Raw genomic sequence first — 22718 nt, forward strand, 5'->3', positions numbered from 1 at the left:
TGTAACTTTTTTGCCACTGTCGACCTTTAGTGGGGGAGCCCTTCCCCGGGCGGCCCCTGCCTGGGAGGGTTTGGCTTTTGGACAGAATGGAGCATGCGTGTTTAAGCGCCACCTCCTTGTCTAATTTTGGAGATTTCCCCCCTTCAAAAAAGAACTCATAATCAAAACTAATTACCTGAGTTGCCCTCAGGGAATCCTTGTGGAACCAGCAGCCTGGCTTGCTACACTTCCAGAGTTGGACTCTTTAACTATTAAATGCAATTTACATTCTTCAGTATGAGCTTGCTAAGTGCCTTCACATTGATGTGTCCTTTCCCCCTCCCCCACGGACCCCGGCTCCCCCCACACTGGTGGGAGAAATGAAAACACTGTATCAGGTGAAGACCAGGGCAGTTTTAATTCTGTCTGGTCTCCTTTCACAAGAGATGTTAAGTATTGTGTCTGGGAGTTTGTGTTATTACATTATCTTTAAGCAGACTCTGCGGGGGGGGGGGGGGGGGGGCGGGGGGCAGCAATGGAAGGAAGAGGGGGAGGTTGCACCTTAGTTTCCATCTCTGTGGCTCTTGCAGTAGACCTAAGGGTAAGAAAGCTGCAGCGAAATACTGCTTCTTTCTCCTTGCTTGGAATAAAGGTGTTTGTAAGGAATGAAAGGTCACAGTATCCCTCCTTGGCTAGCAGACTATGGTCAATTCATTTGGTGCACAAACATGAACTGCGGAATCCATGGCCCACTGTCTGCCAGCTGGGCAGGGCCACAGGGGAGAGAGGGGGAAGAGTGGCTGTTCTGCATCTAGGAAATGGCCATCTAGCACAGGAGAGAAGGCAAGTAAACAAATATGGGGCATGGCTCTGACTCTCAGCCACAAGTGTCCCAGCCTGGGGCATTGCTAGAATATTTGTCAGACTTTTTCCTTTTTGGTACCAGCACTGGGATACTGGGGTTTTAACTCAGGATCTCCTGCTTTTGTGTGGCAGTGTTTTTTTGCTCAAGGTTGGACTGTAGTTTCACTTACGTCTTTTTTTTTTTTCTGCTTAATTAGAGAAAAGAATCTCATGGACTTTCCTAAATGGGTTGGCTCCGAAACATGCCCAATCCTCAAATCTCGGCTTCCAGAGTAGCTACACTTACTAGGCGTTTGCCACTGGTGCCATCGTGCCCCTCTCTGAGCCTGCCACTAGTCAGGTTCCTTGCCCTTCAGTCACTGATTGTTTAGATATTCTGAGCTACCATCCTAGCTGCTGTTGTTGACCACGGTAATAACACAGGGGTGTATTATGCCTGGTGGTGAATTCATTTTGAGGTAAATTACTTTTCTTTTCTCACTTAAAATAGGAATTTTATTTTATTTTATTTTTATTTATTTATTTATTTTTTGCCAGTCCTGGGCTTGAGCTCAGGGCCTGAGCACTGTCCTTGGACTTTCTCAAGGCTAGAGCTCTACCACTTGAGCCTCAGCACCACTTCCGGCTTTTTTCTATATGTGGTACCGAGGAATTGAACCCGGGTCTTCATGCATGCTAGGCAAGCACTTTAACCACTAGGCCAAACTCCTGGCCCAGGAATTTTATTTTTAAAATTATTTTGTTTATTGTTTATTATCTTCAAGTAGTTGCATGAAAAGGTTTCAAATCAACATGTCAGGTGATGAGTACAGTACATCTTAATGTCACCTTTTTCATCATTCTTCCTCATCTCTCCTTACCCTATCCATCCCTTTCGTTTTCCCAGTTTCTTTTTAGTAGCAATATGGTATGGTATGGTATGGTATGGTGGCCCTTTTGAAGGATGTTGGACCCATACTGAAAGCAGTAAGGCATTCTCTTTTCAACAATCAAGACCAGCAGAGGAATGAGTCTGTAATGCAGTATGATATACAACTGTAGACCCTAGCAGTACATCCCACAGCCACACACACTGGGGTTTCTCAGCTGCTAGAACCCACTGGTGAGCCAACCTCTCTCTAAAACCCTGCTCTAGATATTCCTCAGTGCTGATACTATGTTGTGACTGGTATGGGGAGAGGAGGGTATCCTTTCCATTTCTGAGTGGATGTGGCTTGCCATTCAGGTGTACTGCTTGTAAGACACTTTCCCCCTTTTAAAACATCAGTTTGATTGCACCATCACACACACAAGTAGATAATGTGACTAAGTATCAAGATTGCTGGGGATCTTGTGTGGCTGAGAAGTACCTGGGGGGAGGCTAGGAAGAGAAATGGTCACAGTAGAAAACTACAAGTAATCAGGCACCAGTGACTCACACCTGTAATCCTAGCTACTCAGGAGTTTAAGATCTAAGGAGCTGGGTCGAAGCCAGCCTGGGCAGGAAGGTTTGTGAGACTCTTATCTTCAGTTATCCACCAAAAAGCTAGAAATAGAGGTATTGCCCAAGTGGTACAGCACCAACCTTGAGGGAAAAAGCTAAGGGAAAGTGCTCAAGTCTTCAATTTAAGCCCTAGTAGTGGGACACACAGAAAGAAAATAAAAAAGAAAAGAGCAAGGAGAAAAACATGTTATCGCCAAGAGTTTGGCCTACTGCCTGGCTAGCACACACAAAGATCTGGGTTAGAGTCATTGATATCATATACACAGAAAAAGCCAGAAGTGGTGCTGTGGCTCAAGTGGCAGAGCTCTAGCCTTGAGAAAGCCCCAAGAACGGTGCTCAGGCTGTGAGTTAAGCCCCTGGACTGGCAAAAATTATTAAACAAGTTATTAGACAGCTAGAGTAGCAGGGAAAGACAGAGATGATCCCGAAGCATGCTTTAGGAGTAGAACGGCACCTTGGGATTTGTCCCCTCTGCATATCCTATCTTTTAGTAGTTTTCCTGGAGTCCCAAGGACAGCGGGGAACTATGATTGTGATTGATTGATTTTGTCTACCAAGGGTGAAGGAGTAATATCTGTATTAAGTACCTATGTTCCTTTAGACAGAGACACATCTCAGGAGATGATTGGTTCTGTTGAAAATGAGAATTTAAGGGCTAAATATGCTACAACTACAAGCAAAATCAGAATTCATGGCATTTGGTCAGGATCTTGTATTTGTTCGTTTTGTAGAACCCCAAAGAATATATGTGAATTGAAATACAATCATTTAATTCAAGTTAGGTTATTTGAGATAGGTTCTTAGTATGTAGCCCAGGGTGGGCTCCCAACTGGGGATTCTGTTGCCTCAAGGTCCCAAGTGCTAGGATTACAGGCACACACAACCATACTTTGCTTTCAGTTTATTTATTTTACTTTGTGTGTGTGTGTGTGTGTGTTGGTACCGGGCCTTGAACTCATGGCCTCCCATTCTTGCTTAGCCTTTTTGTTCAAAGCTGAGGCTCTACCACTTAATGGTAGTCTCAGAGATTTTCTACCTTGGCAGTGTTTGAATATTGATCCTCAGATCTTAGCTTCCTGAATAGATAGCAGCCACTAGCATCTGCCTTGGTTGAGTATTTTTAGAGAACATCTGTGTACAATGTACAGTAGATAAAATATTGAATTGTAAGCTTAATTGTGTGAGATCTTTGCCATTGCTTTGGCAATGCTACGTGTTTTGGCAATTCTAAGTGCTTTGTCTTGATACATACATTTCATTCTCCCACCTTCTATAGAAATGCTGGGATTTTGAGTGAGATGGATAAACTATTGGGGAAGAATTGCGCTTTATATTGAATCTTCCAGCCTGTGAACATGTTAGACCCCCGCAGGTATTCACGTTTTCTCTTTTTCAGGAATGTTTTATGCTTTTTAGTTTGTAAGTTTCTCATACCCTTTGTCAGAGATTCATTCCTCCTCCTCCTCCTCCTCTTTCTCCTTCTTCTCCTCCTCCTCCTTCTCGTTCTTCTCCTCCTCCTCCTCCTCCTCCTCCTCCTCCTCCTCCTCCTCCTCCTCCTTCTTCTTCCTCTTCTTCCTCCTTTTCCTCCTCCTCCTTGCTGGTCTGTGGGCTGTGTGCTGTCCCTGAGCTTTTCACTCAAGTCTAGTGTTTTACCACAAGAGCCATAGTTCCACTTCCATTTTTTCTTTCTTTCTTTCTTTCTTTCTTTCTTTCTTTCTTTCTTTCTTTCTTTCTTTCTTTCTTTCTTCCCCCCCCCTCTTTCCTGTCCTTTATTGAAGATAAGAATCTCACATATTTTCCTTCCTGAGCTGGCTTCAAACTGTGATCTTTATATCTCAGCCTTCTAAGTAACTAGGATTCCAGGCATGAGCCACTGGCACCTAGCTCAGAGATTGATTGATTGATTGATTTTTGTGGGTCATGGGGCTGGAACTCTGGGCCTGGGCGCTGTCCCTGAGCTCTTCAGCTCAAGGCTACTGCCTTACTCTTGAGCCACAACACCACTTCCCTTTTCCTAATGATTAATTAGAGCTAAAAGTCTTAGGTTCTTTAGTGCCCTGGCTGGCTTTGAACCTTGATCCTCAGATCTCAGCTTCCTGATTAGCTAGGAGTACAGGTGTGAGCCACCATGCCTGCTTCAGAGATTTATTTTTAAGTCCATTATTTTCATAGTATTGATATTGGTAATTTTTTTTGAAATTCATTTTCTGAAGTCCATCCTGAGTCCTTTGCTATTATTCTCAGTTGTTGATGCAAGAAGCCTTTTGTAGATTTAATCAGATTATCAGATTTTACTACCTAGACAATCATGCTGTCAGTAACAGGATAGTCATAGTACTTGTTGTAATGGTTCTTATTGCTTTTTCATGCCTCATTGTACTGTTCAGGATTTCAGCAACAATGTTGAATAGCAATGTTAATTGCAGATATCTCTGCCTTGTTCCAGCTGTTAAAGGGAAAGTATTTATGCATTCATCATTAAGGGTATTGGCTGTGGGGTTCACAGAGATGTATTCTCTCCATAGCAGGGAGGCCTTTATATTCTTGCTTGACTCTTAAGTTCTTATTAGACATGGATTTTGTTAGTAGTTGTTCTGTATTGCTTTAGGAGCATGAACTGGAGTATGAATTTCTTTTTTGTTTTTGATAATAATCCTAGGGCTTGAACTGAGTACCCAGGCACTGTCCCTAAGTTTTTTGTTTTTTGTTTTTTTTTTTCCTCAAGGCTAGTGCACTGCCAGTGGAGACATAGCTCCACATCCAGCTGTTTTGTACTTAATTGGAGATCAGAATCTCAGAGATTTTTCTTCCTAGGTTGGCTTTGAACTGAGATCCTCAGGTCTCAGCCTCCTGAGTAGTTAGGATTACAGGTGTGAGCCACCAGTGCCCAGCTTTTTCACGTCTTTTTGATGTCAAACCAACCTTGCATTCCTGGGATAAATCCACTTTCTCATGATATATTACACCATGAGTTATATAGGATAAGTCACGGGTTATATAGAAATGTGTTATTTAGTTTGCAAGTAATAATAGCCTAGATATTTCTCTGTTTCCTAATTTAATCTGATCTTGGCCAGGGAATGTATTTTTAGTAGGATTTGAATTCCTTGAGGGTTTATTTTGACTAATAATGTTCTCAGTGTGGTTTACATTGGTAAACACTCTGTACTTGAAAAGAATTCGTACTCTGTTGCTATTGAGTCAAGTGTTCTAGAAATGTTTATTAAGTTAATGTGTTTCACAATGTTGTTTAAATCATTTATATCTCTATTTTCTGACCAGGTTCTTAGGGAGGGGTGCTTTAGGTTTTCAGGCTGCTATAATAAAATGCCAGAGGCAAGGTGACTTAACAGAAATTCATTTTCTTACAATGTTGGCAGGAAGCCCAAAGCCATGGTATGGACATTTTTTCTTGAGGAATTAACCCCTCGGTCATTGAAAATGTTTTTCTATTATCCTTCATAATATTTATTCTAAAGTGTTTTTTGCCTTATATTAATCTAATTATTGCAACTTCCGTTTAGTTGCTATCACTATAATATATTGTTTTGTAATATATACCTTTTCTGGCAATATATACCTGATCTGACAATCTCTGTCTTTCTTTCTTTTTTTGATGCTGGTTCTAGGGCCTGAACTCAGGGCCTGGGTCCTGTCTTTGAGTTTTTGTTTCAAGACAAGTAGTCTACCACCACTATAGTCATGGCTCTACTTTCTACTTTTTGGTGATTAATTGGAGATAAGAGACAAATGGACTTTCCTGGCAGGGTCAGGTTCTAACTATGATGCTCAGATCTTAGTTTCTTGAGTAGCTAGGATTACAGGCATGAGTCCCTGGTGTCTGGCTCCTGCCTTTTAACTGGGTTATTTCAACTACAGAATGTGATTATTAGAGTGATGTGTGATATCTTTGGTAGTTATCAATTTTTCTTCTGAACAAATTTACAACATTTGAAACTTTTTTTGGCGGGGGGCCGGGGGGTGGGGGAGTGCCGGTTCTGAGGTTTGAACTCAGAGCCTTGGCGCTATCACTGAGCTGTTTTGGTCAATTCTAGTACTCTACCACTTTAGCCACAGCTCCACTTCTGTATTTTGTTGGTTAATTGGAGTAAGAGTCTCATGGATTTTCCTACCTGGGCCATCTTTAATTTGTTATCCTCAGAAATTAGTCTAGGAGTACAGGTATAAGTCACCTAGTGAAACTTAGTTTCATTTTATTTCCTTTGTTGGCTTACTAATTCTAGTTCATTTTTTTACTGGTTACTTTGGAGTTTGCAGTATTTCTTACTTACACAGTCTATTTTCAGTAATCTTAGATCATTTAACAACACCAGGAGCTCATAGTAGTATATTTCTGTTTTTTCCTTTTCTATTTACTTATTTATTTGTCATGGGGATTGAACTCTGGACCTCGGTGCTGACCCTGAGCCTCTTTAGCTCAAGGCTACCACCCTACCCCTGGGCCTGGGCATTGTCCCTGAGCTCTTTAGCTCAAGGGTACCACCCTACCTCTTGAGCCCATTTCCCGTTTTCTGGTGATTAACTGAGGATTGGAGTCTCAGGTTCTTTAGTTGCCTTGACTGGCTTTGAAACTTGAGTCTAAGATCTCAGCCTCTTGAGTAGCTAGGATTACAGGCGTGAGCCACTGTGTTTGGCTCTCTTTCCTGATTTTTGTTCTACTGCATCAGTTCTATGTCAGACATCACATTATATCATTAAAAAATTGGGCTGGGATCATAGCCTAGTGGTATAGAGTGCTTGCCTACCATCCACGAAGCCCTGAGTTTGATTCCTTGGTACTGTATACACAGAAAAAGCCAAAAGTGGTTCTGTGGCTCAAGAAAGCCCAGGGACAGTGCCCAGGCCCAGAGTTCAAACCCCAGAAGTGCCCCCCCCTCAAAAAAGTCTATTTTTTGTGTCAGTACTGGGGCTTGAACTCAAGGTCTGGGTAGTATTTCATTTCTATCAAGGTTGGCGCTTCTGTCTCTTGAGCCATATCTTTATTTCTGGCTTTTGCTAGTCTTTATTTATTTATTTATTTATTTTTTTGGTGGTAGGGCTTGAACTGTGGCTCTACGCATTGTCCTTGAGCTCTTCAGCTCAAGCTCAGTGCTAGCGCTCTACCACATTTGCCACAGAGCTACTTCTGTTTTTGTTTTTTGGTTTTTGGGGTTTTTTTTTTGGTGTTAATTGGAGAGTCTCACGGATTTTTGTGCCCATTTTGGCTTTGAACCACTATCCTCAGATCTCAGCCTCCTGAGTTGCTAGGATTACAGGTGTGAGCTACTGGTACCTGGCTCCCTGAACTTCTTATGCTTAAGGCTAGCATATCACCACTTTACCACTTGAGCCACAGCATAATGGCACATCTTGTATGTCAGCTAGTGAGGCATTCTTTCAGTGTTCTGATTTTGAATATCTTAATGCATGTATGATACTTTTTCATTTTGAAAGATAGTTATTTTGACTCGATTGACAGTTTTTTTTTTTTTTTTTGCCAGTTCTGGAGCTGGAACTCAGGGCACTGTCCCTGAGCTCATTTTTCCCAAGGTTAGTGCTCTATCACTTGAGTCACAGCACCACTTCAGACTTTTTTTTTTTGGTATGTATATGTACTGAGGAATCGACCCCAGGGCTTCATGCATGTAGCTGGATGTGGTGGCTCATCCAGCTCATCCAGCTGGGGTGGTTCAAAGCCAGCCCAGGCACTAAATTCTGTGAGACTCTTATCTCTAGTTAACCACTAGAAAACCAGAAGTGGGGCTGTGGCTCCAGGGTAGGGCTGAAGAGCTCAAGGACAGCGCCCGGCCTCATGACCAACTTCATTCTAATATTTGGTCTCCTGGATGTGATGTTTCATATTTTTCCTTTTAAATAATTTCATTATTAGGGCTAGTATATATCTCAATGGCAAAGCTTTGGCTAGTAAGTGCAATGTCCTGGTTCGATCCCCAGTACCAAAAGAGAAAAGACAAAAAAATACAGTTTTTTTTTAAACCCAAATAAAAATTTTAGTATTAGGTTGGAGTAATTTGTGCTTTGGTGTAGTTACTGTCAACTTCTTATTTTAGCAATTTGGTGCAATTCTTGGCCTTATATACTTACAAGTTCTTCCCCTATTTTGGAGAACTTTTGGCCATCAGTTTTTAAACTATTTTTACTGTCTTCCTCTTTAGAGACCCAGACTGCATGGATATTGTGTTCTTAAAATCCTCCCTCAGTTCCTGATGCTCTAATATGCCTGTGCTTATTTGTGGTTTGTTTTTTGGAAGTTTGTAATGTGATATCGTTTGATTCCATTCTCTTTCTCTGTCTCTATCTCTCTGTACTGGTACTTGAACTCTACCACTTAAGCCATATTTCTAATCCCAGTGTTTTGCTGGCTATCTAGAAGCAGGGTGTCACGAACTTTCTTGCCTGGGCTGTTTTGAACCACGATTCTTAGATCTCAGCCTCTTGAGCACCCAGGATTATAGCAGTAAACCACTGGTGCCCTGCACATTCTTTTGTTTTCCAGGATGTCTGGCATCATGTCTAGTGTATTATTATTATTATTATTATTATTTTAGTTTTAGTTTTTGGGGACTTGAACTCTGGGCCTGGGTGCTGTCTCTGAGCTCTTCAGCTCAAGGCTTACCACCATATCCCTTGAGCCACAGTGTCACTTCTGGTTTTCTAGTGGTTAATTGGAGATAAGAGTCTCACATACTTTAGTGCCCATGCTGGCTTTGAACCATGATCCTCAGATCTCAGCCTCCTGATTAGCTTAGCTAGGATTACAGGTATGAGCCACTGTACCCGGCTATTTTTATTTTATTTTTGTGTAACCTAAGATTTTTGCTTTCCTTCTGTGATATTTGATGTGGATGTTTTTGTATTTTCTAGGGTCTGCTTTTTGGGCATATACAATATAGTTGTACTTACTCTGTGAGTACTATTTTTGTCTGCTCATTCTCAGATCCCAGTCGTTTCTGGATTAGTTTCAGTGGATTGTTCTTCATGTGGATTTTGTTTGCTTGTCTCCTTGAGTGCCTGATAATTTTTGACTGGCTGCCAGACATGTATTTGACTGTGTTTGGATGCTGAAAAATTTTTTGTTGCTACTGGTACTCTCTTGAGCTTTATTCTGGAATGCAGTTTTGTTACTTGGAAACAGTTAACAGTTCCTTTCAGATAGAGCTTTTCAGATAGGGAGGGTAAGGCAAGAACAGTATTCTCAGTAGGGACATTCTTTTTCTTATTTTTTTTTGCAGGACTTGAACTCAGGGCCTGAGCACTGTCCTTGAGCTTTCTCAAGGCTAGAGCTCTATCACTTAAGACACAGCACCACTTCTGGCATTTTCTGTGTATGTGGTACTGAGGAATAGAACCCAGGGCTTTGTGTGTACTAGGCAAGGCAAGCACTCTACCACTAGGTCAAACTCCTGGCTCCCATCTAGGGATATTCTTTCCTTTTTTTCTTCCCCCCCCCCCCCGCCCCAGTCCTGGTGCTTGAACTCAGGGCTTGGACACTGTCTTGAGCTTCTTTTGTTCAAGGCAAGCACTCTGCCACTTGAGCTACAACCCGGCTTCTGGTCTTTTCTGTGTATGTGAAATTGAGAAATTGAACTCAGGATTTCATTCTTGCTAGGCAAGCACTCTACCACTAGGCCACACTCCCAGCCCCAGGGCAATTCTTTCCTATGGCCTAGATGAACTCCTGGGTTTTCTGAGAACTGCTCGTGTTTTGCCATGTTCTAGTCTGGCTGTGAAAGCAGGCCCCATCCCCAGATCTGTGCATATGTGGTCATTGTCACCTTTGATCCTATTTGGTGGTTCTTTTCCTACCCTTCCTCTTACCTCTTCTGTCTCTCTGTATCCATTTTCCCCCTTTCAACTCAGAGAACATTTTAACAGGTCTTTCTGCAGATCTTCTGTTGTTGTTGACCCTGGAGCTTAAACTCAGGGGCCGGGCAATGTCATTGACTTTTTGTGTTCAAGGGTAGCACTCTACCACTTTGAGCCACAGTACCACTTCTGGTTTACTGGTGGTTAACTGAAGTCTCACAGTCTTGGAATGGAGATCTTAGCCTTCTGAGTAGCAAAGCCTGAGCCACCAGTACCTGGCTTTTGTGCAGATTTTTTTTTTTTTTTTTTTTTTTGCCAGTCCTGGGCTTGGGCTCAGGGCCTGAGCACTGTCCTTGGACTTTCTCAAGGCTAGCACTCTACCACTTGAGCCTCAGCACCACTTCTGGCTTTTTGTTATGTATGTGGTACCGAGGAATTGAACCCGGGTCTTCGTGCATGCTAGGCAAGCACTTTAACCACTAGGCCAAACTCCCAGCCCGTTGTGCAGATTTTAAGAATCCTTGGGCCTGTGCCAATTCTGTCAAGTAAATTCACCTTGCTTTCCTCAACCCAGGTAGTAAGTACACTGGGCTCTGCCTGCTTCCTCCTTTCCTCTAGGCACAGACTGAGGGCACCATGATGTTGCTAGGTGGGGGAAAATTTTTAGCTCCATTACAATCTTATCAGGAGACCCTCTGTGAGTTGAGCTGTTGGACAAGGAATTTTCATCACTACTCTTTCTATCCAGCATGTCAAACACGTTGTATAAAATTCACATTTGGGTCACCGTTTTGATCATTTTAGGAACAAGATCAATTTGAAGGTCCTATTGATGAATACACACCTTACGCACACATACACATACAACGCATACACATACCATACACACGTGTGCAAGTACCACACATGTCTATGGACACACACATGCTCTCTCTTTCTGTCTCTGTCTCTCTTTCTCCTTCCTCCTCACAGTGCTTATCATCATTTTAACTCATCTTCCAGACCAAACTGACATCTTTTCAGGATCGCCATTTTAATAATTTTTTTCTTTGATCCAGTCCCGGGGCCTGAACTCAGGATCTGAGCACTATCCTTGGGCTTTTTCAAGGCCATCACTCTACCACTTGAGTCACAGCTCTACTAACAGCTTTTTCTATGTATGTGATACCAAGGAATAGAACCCAGGCCTTTGTGCATGCTAGGCAAGCATTCAATCACTAGGACAAACTCCTGGCTCCTATTTTATTAATTTTTACCCATTCCTCTATAGGTTTTTAGTGACTAAAATGGAAAAGCATGCAGCACTCAGGATAATGATGCTAAGTATGTGTCCCCCACATAGACATTATCCTCAGTAACCCCCCTCCTTTTTTTTTTTACCAGACCTTTACCTTCCACTCTTTGCAGTGAGTACGTGCCCCAGAGGGGACAGCTGTTAATGTGTTAATAGAGATGAATTTGCCTGTTCATGAGCTTCTTAAGCAGAACCACTAGATAGATGTTCCTGCATCTTATTTTTTATTTTCTTTTTCCCAATACTGGAGCTTAAACTCAGGACCTTGTGTTCTTGACCATTGAACTACTCCCATAACCTGGCTTTTTACTGGCTAATTGGAGATAGCTGTCTAAAAGATTTGTCTTCTTTGACTGATTTTGCACTTTGATTGTCAAGCTCAGCCTCCAGAGTAGGCAGGATTATATGTGTGAGTCACCAGCATCTGGTGTGGGCATTAAAAATAAAAATGTCACATCCTTGTCGTGTGTTAGAGTGGCATTGCTGGATCACGGGTTAGGTGTATGTTTGCACTTACAAGCCATTTGTCAAAGTTGTATGTTTTGGTAGCTTGCTGTTTTTTTCATGTTCAGTTATTCTGGTTAGGTGAGTGATGGCGTGCGTGCAACTTGCACCTGATCTGTTATCTCCTGAGAGGGAAAAAAGGAAAGAGAAAAGAAAACCCACTTGGATTTGAAGTGTTGACAGTTTCTTCCTTGACTTTCACAGCCTGAAGAACTGACTGAAAGTCTGCACAGTTTTAAGAAGAAGGCCTTTAAGAAATCCAAACCCTGTGGTGTTTGCAAACAAATCATTGATGGTCCAGGGATTTCATGCCGAGGTAAGTCCATGCTTGTGATTTCCTGACTAAACTGGAGCCAAACAAACAAATAGCAAAAGTGAAAACACTCTTTTGGGAGTTGCCAAAAATTAAATAGTGGAATTTCCCTCTTTTTGCCTCTGTGTATCTATCCCTCAACCTGTACTTGTAGGAATCTACCATATTTACAGAGATAATATGCCCACAAGATTTTTCCAGTAGCAGAGCTACTCTGATGGGAGAGGAAATAGCTGTTGGCAATTTGTGATTGTGGTTGCTGCCCCCCTTGTTTTTTGTTTTTTGTTTTTTTTTTTTTTTTACTCCTGGTGTTTGAGCTCAGGGCCTGGGTACTTTCCCTGAGCCTCAAGGCTAGTGCTCTACTGCTTGAGCTATGGTATCACTTCTAGTTTTTGAGTGGCTAATTGGAGGTAAGAGTCTCATAAGGACTTTTCTGTCCAGGGTGGCTTTGAACAGTGGCCCTTAGATCTCAGCTTCCCAAGTAGCTAGGATTTCAGGTGTGAGCCACCAGAGTCTGGCCCTCTCTGGTTTCTCCATCGTGTCCTTCCTTCATTTAATTCAGTTGGACTTTCTGATGTATTGATGAAGTTATTTGTTCTTCAGCCTGTTTTCTAAGGCACTACTACTGTGCTTAAAGCCACCACCTTGGATTTAATGCAACTTTCAATTATGTTGTACTGTACATTACAGATTGAGGGTGCATATGGGTCCTTGGGGGTGGCACACAATGAAAGCTGTTATCCACTCCCTATGGGATTTAACAGTCCATTTGTGGAATTTACTTATTATTATCTGTGTGTGTGTGTGTGTGTGTGTGTGTGTGTGTGTGTGTGTGTGTGTGCTGTAACTAGGGCTTGAACTCAGGTCCTTGCACTGTTGCTTAGATTGTTTTCTTCATGGTTGGCACTCTGTACACTTGAGCCATCCCTCCATTTCCAGCCTTTTCCTGGTTAATTGGAAGATTAGGATGTCGTGGACTTTCCTGCCCAGGCTGGCTTTTGAATGAAGTTCCTTAGGTCTCAGTCTCCTGAGTAGCTAGGATTATGAGTGTGGACCATTGGAATCCAACTCTTTCTTGATCTTTTAAGTTTTTTTTTTTTTTGCCAGTCCTGGGGCTTGAACTCAGGGCCTTGGCATTGTCTTTCAGCTTTCTCAAGGCTAGAGCTCTACCACGTGAGCCACAGCACCACTTCTGGCTTTTTCTGTGTATGGGGTACTGAGGAATCAAACCCAGGGCTTGGTGCATGCTAGGCAAGCACTCTACCGCCAGGCCACCCTCCCAGACCCTTCTTAATCTTTTGAGACAGGATCTTGCTGTGTCTATCCCAGGCTGATACTGAACATGTAGTTTTCCTGTCTCAGCTTCTCCAGGGCTGTGATACCAGGCATGTACCACCATGCCCAGCAGTGCTTTTGTGAAAACCTGAAGTCTTAGCTGGTGGGCTTCTGCAGCATTGGGACTTATTGGTTTCTTCCTTGGACTACCACGTTGCTTTGGAGTAGAGGGTGTGCTATACAGTGTCAGGTTTCAGTGGGCTGGAGATTCAGCCTTAGTTCTCTCAGGCTCTCCTGGAGCCCTTTCAGTGTAGGAAGATGTGCTGGGCTGGAAAGCTGCCTGCCTCTCTCCTCTCTGAAAGTATCACTCAATGTTGAAGAACTTGCTTGTGAGCCGGTGGCACCGTTTCTACTCCTGCTTCTCTTTCCCTCTGCTTCCTATAGCTAACACATTTCAGTCTAAGTTCCCAGTTGTCTCCCCCTACTTCCAGCCCTCTGGGTACCCCCAACTAGGATGCCAAGGCATGTACCCCTCTTCCTGAACCTTCAGGTGTTTCCTTCCACTCTCAGCCTACTACATGCCTGTGTGTGTGTGCGTGTGTGTGTGTGTGTGTGTGTGTGTGTGTACACTTGAACTCAGGGCCTCACACTCTCACTCAGCTTTTTCATTCCTGGCTGGCATTCTACCACATGAATCACATCTCCATTTCTGTCTTTTTGCTGGTTAATTGGAGATAAAGAAGCTCATGGATTTGCACAGGGCTGGCTTGAACTATTAATTCTGAGATCTTAGCTTCCAGAATAGCTGGGCTTAAGGCCAGACCCACCAGCACCCAGCTAAGCACCCATCTTTATCTTGAGTCCTGCAGGGCTAGGGTACAGGCTGGTCCATTTCCTGCTTTGGCAAATTCAGCCCTGATGATGAGGTGGACTCAAGGGACTCCTCCCCAGAGGTGGGCTGTCCTCACTCAGTGGTCAGGGCCTGAGGGGGTTGATTTGAGAGGTGGAATGTGCTGTGAAGAGAACCAGCCAGTTACCCTCTCCAGATCTGATGAAGAAGAAAGGAGCACAGGAGGGTTGACATCCAGAACAGGGACCTTTGGTTGGCTGGTCAGTAGTGGTGACCCTGTGAGGATGGGGACCTCCACTGGAGGGCATGTATATGCCAGCCCTATAGCTCGAACTCGGGCCTCGGCTCTTTCCTTTAGCTCTTTTGTGCAAGGGTAGCAAACTCTACCACTTGGCCCACAGCTTCTCTTCTAGCCTTTTGGTGATTGGACAGTAAGAGGCTCTCCTGCTTTCCTGTCTGAGTTTGTTGTTGTTGTTTTGATTGTGGGGCTTGAACTCTCGGCCTGGGCACTGTCCCTGAGCTCTTCAGCTCAAGACTACCGCTCAACCACTTGATCCACAGTGTCAGTTCCCGTTTTCTGGTGGTTAATTGGAGATGAGTCTGGCAGACTTTTGTGCCTGGGCTGGCTCTGAATCACAATCCTCAGATCCCAGCCTCCTGAGTAGCTAGGATGACAGGCGTGAGCCACCGTGCCGGGCCTGTGAGTTGGTTTTGATCTTACATCGAGGAGTACAAGTGTGGCTGATTCAGTCTGTCCAGCCTCACTGACCTTTGTGGCTGTGACCTCTGGGGTACCCCGGTCTGATTCCATCTGGAAATTATATGTGGGAGCGGTCTGAGGAATCCACACAGGTCCACGTCTAGATCTCTTTGTCAAATCCTAGACAACTGTTATGACATTGGATGATTCAGACCTTTCTGGCCTTTGTTTTCAAATGATTCTGCATGAGAACCTGGTGACTGTGAGGTCTGTGTCACAAATACGTTCCCTAAGAACCATTGGAGCCACAATGATAAACTTAAAAATAAGGGATTGTCTCAGCAAGGCAAAGTACCTTCAGTCAAAAATTTGACACTGCTGGATGTGGTAGCTCATGCCTATAATCCTAACTACTCAGGAGGCTGAGACCTGAAGATCATGGTTCAAAGCCAGCCTTGGCATTAAAGTCTGTGAGACTCTTACCTCTAATTAACCACCAGAAAACTGGAAGTGGCACTGTGGCTCCAGGGGGTAGGAAGTAGCCTTGAGCTGAAGAGCTCAGGGACAGTACCCAGGCCCAGAGTTCAAGCCCCATGAATGATAAAAATAAAAACATAAAATAATAAAAAAATACATAAAATTTAAAAATCTGGCACTGGCAACCATACCAAGCAGGCAAGCTGCTTCAGTATTTATCCCAACACAGCAGATCCTGCTTCTCTGCTCTGATTGGTTAAATTCTGCTTGTGATTGGCTAGTTTGAGTAGGGTAAAATGTACTTAAATGTGATTTTGAAATAAGATTAATGGTTTACAAGTAATCTCAAACTACACCCACTGCTAGTTCTTGAACAGACTAGGGGCATGTCTTAATTTGGAAAAGAAACTAGTTTAAGATAAAAGCTTACACTATACAAATCTTTTCTTATCCCGAGGCAGTTTCTATTTTGCTTGTTAACAAGAGCCAACCCACCAAGCCAAAGCAACACACTTTAATAGGAAAGACAGTGTTTCTCTCATCAGACATTCCTGTGTGCAATGTGTCTATATCCACCCTCTGGGACTGCAGGAGCCCCGAGCTCCTCCAGGAATACACAGAGGCCAAGGCCCGCCATATGTGGGTGTTGGAATCCCTGCTTTCAAAAAATGTTCCTATTTTGTGAGGTGCCCCAGAACCAGGCCTGTATTCATAGTATTCAGGAGGCTGAGCTCTGAAGATTTTGCTTCAAAGTCAGCCCCCAGGAAAGTCTGTGAGACTTTTAGCTCTAATCAGCCCTAAAAAAAAAAAAAAAAAAAAAAGAGGAAGTCCCTGTTTTAGGATTTGAGTCTATAAATGTGACCTGTGGGTGAGAAAGAGAAGGAACGTCATGTTTGAGAGAAACGCGGACTCCCGTGTGAAATGTTGTGCTCCGTGTGACTTGGGAGACATGCGTATGCTTTTGTGTGCACAAATTATAAATAGACACCACAGGTAATGTGGCTGTGGGGGAGGGGTGGGCTTTGCTTGTCAGTAGCCGCCCCAGTGCCTGACTTTAACTGTGTTGATTATTCCACGGAAAAAGTAGCCATTCTTTCTTGTCTTTGTATAAACGAGGCTCTGATTTACCTATGGGCTACCCCAAATATCCTAAAAGCAGTGCGTACAAGTTTCAAGTTGAGCAGAGCTGGTAAAATAGCTTTTTGGAAGAGCCTTGCTGTTGGATCCAGGGGTATTTGGGAGCCGCCTCTTTTCTTGTTCTGGCAGAGGCATATGGTCACGGCACCTTCTCTAGCTGGGCCTGTGTTGCTTTCTGTCCTGTGCACGGCTATGCAATCGCACCACACTGCTCCTTTGGTTTCCCCCAGCTGTCTTAGGGTATTTTTAATAGGTGGGATGTGAAATGTTAGACTGGGTTGGGGAGCTTTGTCAGGTTGATATGTGGTTGTAGGTGCTTGGGAGTGGTTGTGAGTACACACAGGCGATAGCGTGTGTGCATCTGTGGTTTTTTTTTGCCAGTCCTGGGCTTGAGCTCAGGGCCTGAGCACAGTCCTTGGATTTCCTCAAGGCTAGAGCTCTACCACTTGGGCCTCAGCACCACTTCCGGCTTTTCTCTATGTATGTGGTACCGAGGAATCGAACCCGGGTCCTCATGCATGCTAGGCAAGCACCTTAACCACAAGGCCAAACTCCCGGCCCCAGCATCTGTGTTTTTGCACAGGTGAGTGTGTGCAGGTGTGAATGTGTATGTATTAGTATGCATCCATGGTTGTATGTGTGGAGTGCATTGTGCATAATTGTGTGTTCATAAATGTTGGATGCATGCATGCATTACTGGTTGCTTGTGCATATGCACGAGTGTACACGTGTCCATGCACAAGTAACTAGAGCACAGGGAACTTGGTTAACTTCTTCTGCCTCACAAAATCTGTTATTTGGAGACCGAGTTCCTGGAGAAGCTTTTAGTTCTTGAAAGAGAAAAGAGAGATTGGACAGTATTCCGTGCAAGGATATTCTTGCTATCGGTCACTCATTTGTTAAAGAAGGTATGCCAAGACGTACCAACTTCAGATCACATATATGTCTCAGCACCCAGGCATTCTGAAGAGCAAAGACCAAGAACAGTACGATGTGATGGCTCTGTGGCTCATCCTTCAAAATTTTTGGTTTTAAATTCAGAATCTATGAGTGCAGAGGGCTGTGTGTGTGTGTGTGTGTGTGTGTGTGTGTGTGTGTCTGTTTGTCTGTCTGTGTGTCTGCCTGTCTGTGTGCATGGAATGTGCCTGAGCAGAAAAGTCCGTATGAGACTCTTACCTCCAGTTAATCACCAGAAAGCAGAAGTGGGGCTGTGGCTCAAGTGGTAAAGCATTAGCCTTGGGAAAAGAGCTTGGAAACAGTGCTCAGGTTTGGAGTTCAAGCTCCAGGGCTTTCAAGAGGGGGTGGGGGAAGGAGAGAGGGAAGGAGAAGAAAAGGAAAGAGGAGATGGCTGTCATCTTAGGTGGACCTTTGACCTTGGCTGGGAACCATGAGCCAAAATAAACTTCTTCATAACTTCCCAGGCTGTGTAGAGTAGGCGGGAGGCATCCTCTGCTATGCTTGCATTAGCAGAGGTATGGCACAGCAAAGAGGCCGTGACTCCAGGAAGGTGGGTGGTACAGATGACCTCTGATTGGCTCTTGGGCAGCCTGAGTGCTGGCCCAGCTGAGGCCTTGTGCTGTGCTGTCTCACTTGTTGTTCTAAGTCTTCTCTCCCCAGTATTCTATACCTGGCTCATCGGCTTCTGCTTTCAGGCTAGTTCATGTGAAATAACTACAGGTGTTTTTGCCTCACTTCTTCTCGAAGCAATTAGAGTGACCAGTTCCCCTGTATTTCTCCACCCCCCACCCCCAGTCCTCCCTGCTGGCTCTGTCCTTCTAGTCAGACTCTACCGTCTCCAGAGAGTAAGGAAACACAATCTTCCAGGAGCACAGAAGGGAGACCAAGCAACTGGATAAATTCCATCTGATATTTCCAGTCCTGACTAGTGCCTCCCACAGCCACCTCCATGCATTCCTCAGCTGTTTTCAGAATCTTGAGGCTAGGAAGAAGGCTTGGGCCCCTTCCAGTTGGGTTTTAAAGGTCTGGGTGGTTAAAGTTTGGGGTTTCTGCATCTGAGGGACATCTGGGTTCCATTAGTTTACTTTGTAGGCCGATTTGAACTTTTAAAACCTTTTGGGAGCTGTATATTTGTAGATTACACCTGTAATCCCGGCTTCTCAGAAGGCTGAGATCTGAGGATTGTGGTTCAAAGCCAGCCCAGGCAGGAAACTCCAAAGAGGCTCTTAGGTCTAATTAACTTCCAGAAACCTGAAAGTGGTGCTGAGGCTCAAAGTAGAAGAACACTAACTTTGAGCAAAAAGAACTCAGGGACAGTGCTCAGGCCCTGAGTTAAAGTGACTGACCAAAAAAAATGAAGGATGATGCACTTTCAATCCCTGGTCTGCTGGCTGTGTTGTTTTTGAGGCAGAATATGGCTAGATATCATAATGGATGGGCATGGTAGAGCAAAGTTGCCTACTTCTTGGTGGGCAGGAAGCAGACAGAAGTCAGGGGACAAGGCATCATTTCCCTAGAGCATGTCCCCAGGGGTCTACCTCCTACTGGGACCCCACATCAATGTCTTCATTTTTACCCCCTCTCAAGACCATATTATGAATCTCTCATCATTCCATTGATTAGGTCAGTGCCCTTATGGCCATTTTTCTCAAAAGCTTCCAAATGTATAAGCCTTTGGGAGATATCTTGGATAAACTACCACATGTGGTTATGGCCCACATGGCTCCCGTGGCCAGCAAGTGTCCTGGGTGCTATGCATAGAAGGACATTTGCCACCAGGCTTTGGTGGATGGACACCACCATTTTGTTTTTGTTGATGTTTTTTTGTTTTGTTTTGTGCTAGACAGTTGTGACTTCACGTGGCTTTTCCACTCAAAGTTGGTGCTCTACCACTTGAGCCGCACCTCTACTTCTGATTTTTTTTGTGGCTAATTGGAGGTAAAAGTTTCAAAACCTTTTCTGCCCAGGCTGGCTTCAAACCATGATCTCACATCTCTACTTCCTGAGTAGTGAGGATTCCAGGTGTGAGCCACCAGTGTCCTGTACTGGGTGGAGATGCTTTGAATAGGGAGTCTGTGAAGTCAGAGAGAAACAACCTGCGACAGCATTGCCCTCAGCGGGGGTATGGGCCCTCTGGCCACCCTGACTCAATCTCATTCTCTAGACCATGATGAGGGCCGAGAGACAGTGGGACCTGTAAGAAGTGGGTGTGCGTCACACAGTGTGGCTGCAGGCACTGCTCAGTTCTGTGATGCTGGGTAAAGGATAGTTATTGAGCAGCTGGTACCCAGGCCTGCTTGTGAAGATGAAGCTGCCTTCCAGCCATTAGTTTATTTATTTCCTGGAGGCCTAGAGGCTCTGCTGTGGTCACTGCTGCCAGGCAGATGTGAGCTCAGGTCTCTAGCTTTATCCCAGACTCTGGTCTTAGTTTTCTCATCCTGTAGCAGGAAAATAACAACTTCCCTGCATTTGGCAACTTTGAGGAGGATCACTCTGGAGTGTCAGCACTTAGAACTATGATCACCTGAGGGGGGATACCGTGTGTGTGTGTGTGTGTGTGTGTGTGTGTGTGTGTGTGTGTGTGTGTGTGTGTGTGCGTGCTTGAACTCAAAGCCTTGAGCTTTTCTTTAGCATTTTCACTCAAGGCTGGTGTTCTACCACTTGAGTCCCAGCCCCATTTCTGGCTTTTTACTCATTTATTGGAGATAAGAGTTTCGTGGGTTTTCCTGCTTGGGCTGACTTTGAGCTTTGATCCTCAGATTTCAGCCTCTTGAATAGCTAAGATTATAGGCTCCAGCTACCTGTGCCTGGCTTGCATTCCTGCTTGATTCTCAGACCCAGCTCCCTTATGTCACATAGTATATAGCTTCCTAGAACTTGTAGAAAGAATGCTTCATTTGTTGGGTCAGTGCATATCTGTTGAATTAAGAAGGGAGCAGGTAGAAAACGTTGACTGTGTCTTCTTTTCCTTGGTTGGGGTTTACTTTGTATTTGTTTTTGCAGGGCTGGGGGTAGAACTCTGGGCCTCTCTCTTACCAGGCAAGAGCTCTGTCATTGAGCTATGGGCCCAGGCCCTAATTTTGTGCTTGAAAAACGTCTGCTTTGTTGGGGAGGGAGAAGGTACCCTCAGTAAGCCTTTCCTTAGCCATTCTGGTATAAGCAGCAAGACTCTTTAACTATGAAAGGCCTTCCTATCCTGTGAATAGATTTCACTAGTGGAGATTTATACAATGAAACCTCTGTCCACAGTAGGGCTGCAGGGTCACCTTGAGTCACGGTTCCTGAGTTGTCATGGGCTCTCACGAATAGGCCTCTGGGGACATCCAGGACAACACTAGAACTGGGCTAGTATTATGGGGATAGGAGCTGTAGGACAGAACTGTCACAGCTGGTGACACTTGGAGGGAAAAAGACCCGCAGAAGCAGACCATGCCATGTGAATAGGTGGGGTTTGATTTGTGTGTCTTCACAGGAAATCATCTTCACTGCAAGCTCGGCCTGCTTCCTCCTTGGCCATGGTGATTTCCATGTCAGTCTATAACAGCAAAGCCAGCTGCTTATTGAGCTGGAATCTGGGTCCAGGCAGGCACTGTGGGGGGTAAAGGCAGGAGCCCATTGATCAAATACTGGCTTATTTCCCAGGAAGCTGAGGCCTGCCCTGTAGGATCCTGTTTCTGTTCCTCAGGGTTTCAATTATTACTGTCTTTAGGCTGAAATACTTCATCTCTAAGATCTGTTTTTCTTAATACACTATGTCACCAAAGAAAAACAAGACATAATTCAGAGTGCTGTGTCTTTACACTGTATCTCTGTGTCTTGTGCATTTGCCTGCTGGTCTGTGTGTACATGTTACTCAGATAGGACATGCATAGCCATTTTGTAGACCCATCCCATATGTCCTTTCTCTGGCTCATTTCTAGAAGGGGCAGCAGCAGAGCTGGGTTGAGGTGAAGGGGCTGTGGACACAGCCCACAGCATTCCCAGGACCCATGGATGCTTCAGAACGTGAGAAGCCAAGGTTGGCTTGCTCTGGGGCTCACTTCTCACTAGGTAAATATGTATAGAGTGCTGTATAAAAGATTCTAACAACCTCATCAGGCCCCAGCCAGGATTCCAAAGGCTTGCGGAGACATTTTGAAGAATAGCCAATTCCAAGACAACATCTAACAATGTTGGGGCCTTTTGGAGCCAGGCAGCTGTGATGCTGACAGGGGCTGGGGGGAGCCAGGATTCTTAAACATGGCTTTCTTTGGTAGCTTCGCTCTGGTGAGGGGGCTGATATGAAGCCTTCAGTGAGTGCTTCAGCTGCAGAGCCCAGTGGGCAGGCAGATGGGTTCTGCAGCCTGTGGAGTCAGAAACACCCCCAAGAAGATGGCCCTCCGCACAGATACCAGAGGCTGGGCTGGCCTGGACTAGGAACAGATTTCTCCAGGTGAATTCTGTGATTGCTGCCTACAAGTTTTGGGTACCATCAGCCCTTACATTGAAGACTTCTCAGCACCTCACGTTTGCAAATAGTTGGATGGAAAGTGGTATGTTTTTATTTATTTGGTCATTATATGATCTCAGTTCTTTTTACTTGAATAGACTGGCCTTTGCTTGTGGGAAAATCAGGTGACTTTTTTTTTTTTTCATCGTGATTTCTAAGTGGCAGGGATGCTAAATCTCTTAATATTACGTGAGGAACCTGTTGATGCATGTATATTGTCAGTCATGGGATTTGAACTCAGGGCTTAGGTACTGTCCCTGAGTGCTCTACCACTTTGAGCCACAGCTCCACTTGTGGTTTTCTGGTAGTTAATGGGAGATAAGAGTCTCAAGGACTTTGCTGTCCTAGCTAGCTTTTAGCCAGGATCTTCAGATCTCAGCCTCCTGAGGATTACAAGTGTGAGCTACCAGTACCCTGCAGAGATTATTTGTAGGCAAGTAGTGAGTTGGACAGAAAACACTGTGTGCATGTATGGAAATGTCACAGTGAATTTTCCTTTGAATCATTAATGCTAAAACATTTTTTTAAAAAAAGGACTCACTGAAAAAATGCTATATTGGGCACATTCT

At 44.3% G+C, this 22718-nt stretch overlaps 1 protein-coding gene across 8 annotated transcripts in view; it reads left to right on the forward strand.

The window, feature by feature from the left end:
- The window catches only part of LOC150062747 (ral guanine nucleotide dissociation stimulator-like), a 156785-nt gene that overhangs the window by 1363 nt on the left and 132704 nt on the right, over positions 1–22718 (forward strand). For 6 of the 8 annotated variants that reach the window (XM_090332586.1, XM_090332587.1, XM_090332579.1 and 3 more), the window contains exon 2: positions 12156–12267. In XM_090332586.1, the coding sequence (XP_090188712.1) occupies positions 12244–12267 (24 nt within the window). In that variant the 5' untranslated portion in view covers positions 12156–12243. Of the gene's footprint in view, positions 1–1040; positions 1184–3602; positions 3699–12155; positions 12268–22718 lie in introns of those variants that run through there. The other 2 variants (XM_090332580.1, XM_090332582.1) reach the window with 2 other exon arrangements.

The sequence above is a fragment of the Megascapheus bottae genome, chromosome 5 (assembly GCF_031878675.1).
Source record: "Megascapheus bottae isolate mThoBot1 chromosome 5, mThoBot2.hap1, whole genome shotgun sequence".
NCBI lineage: Eukaryota > Metazoa > Chordata > Mammalia > Rodentia > Geomyidae > Megascapheus > Megascapheus bottae.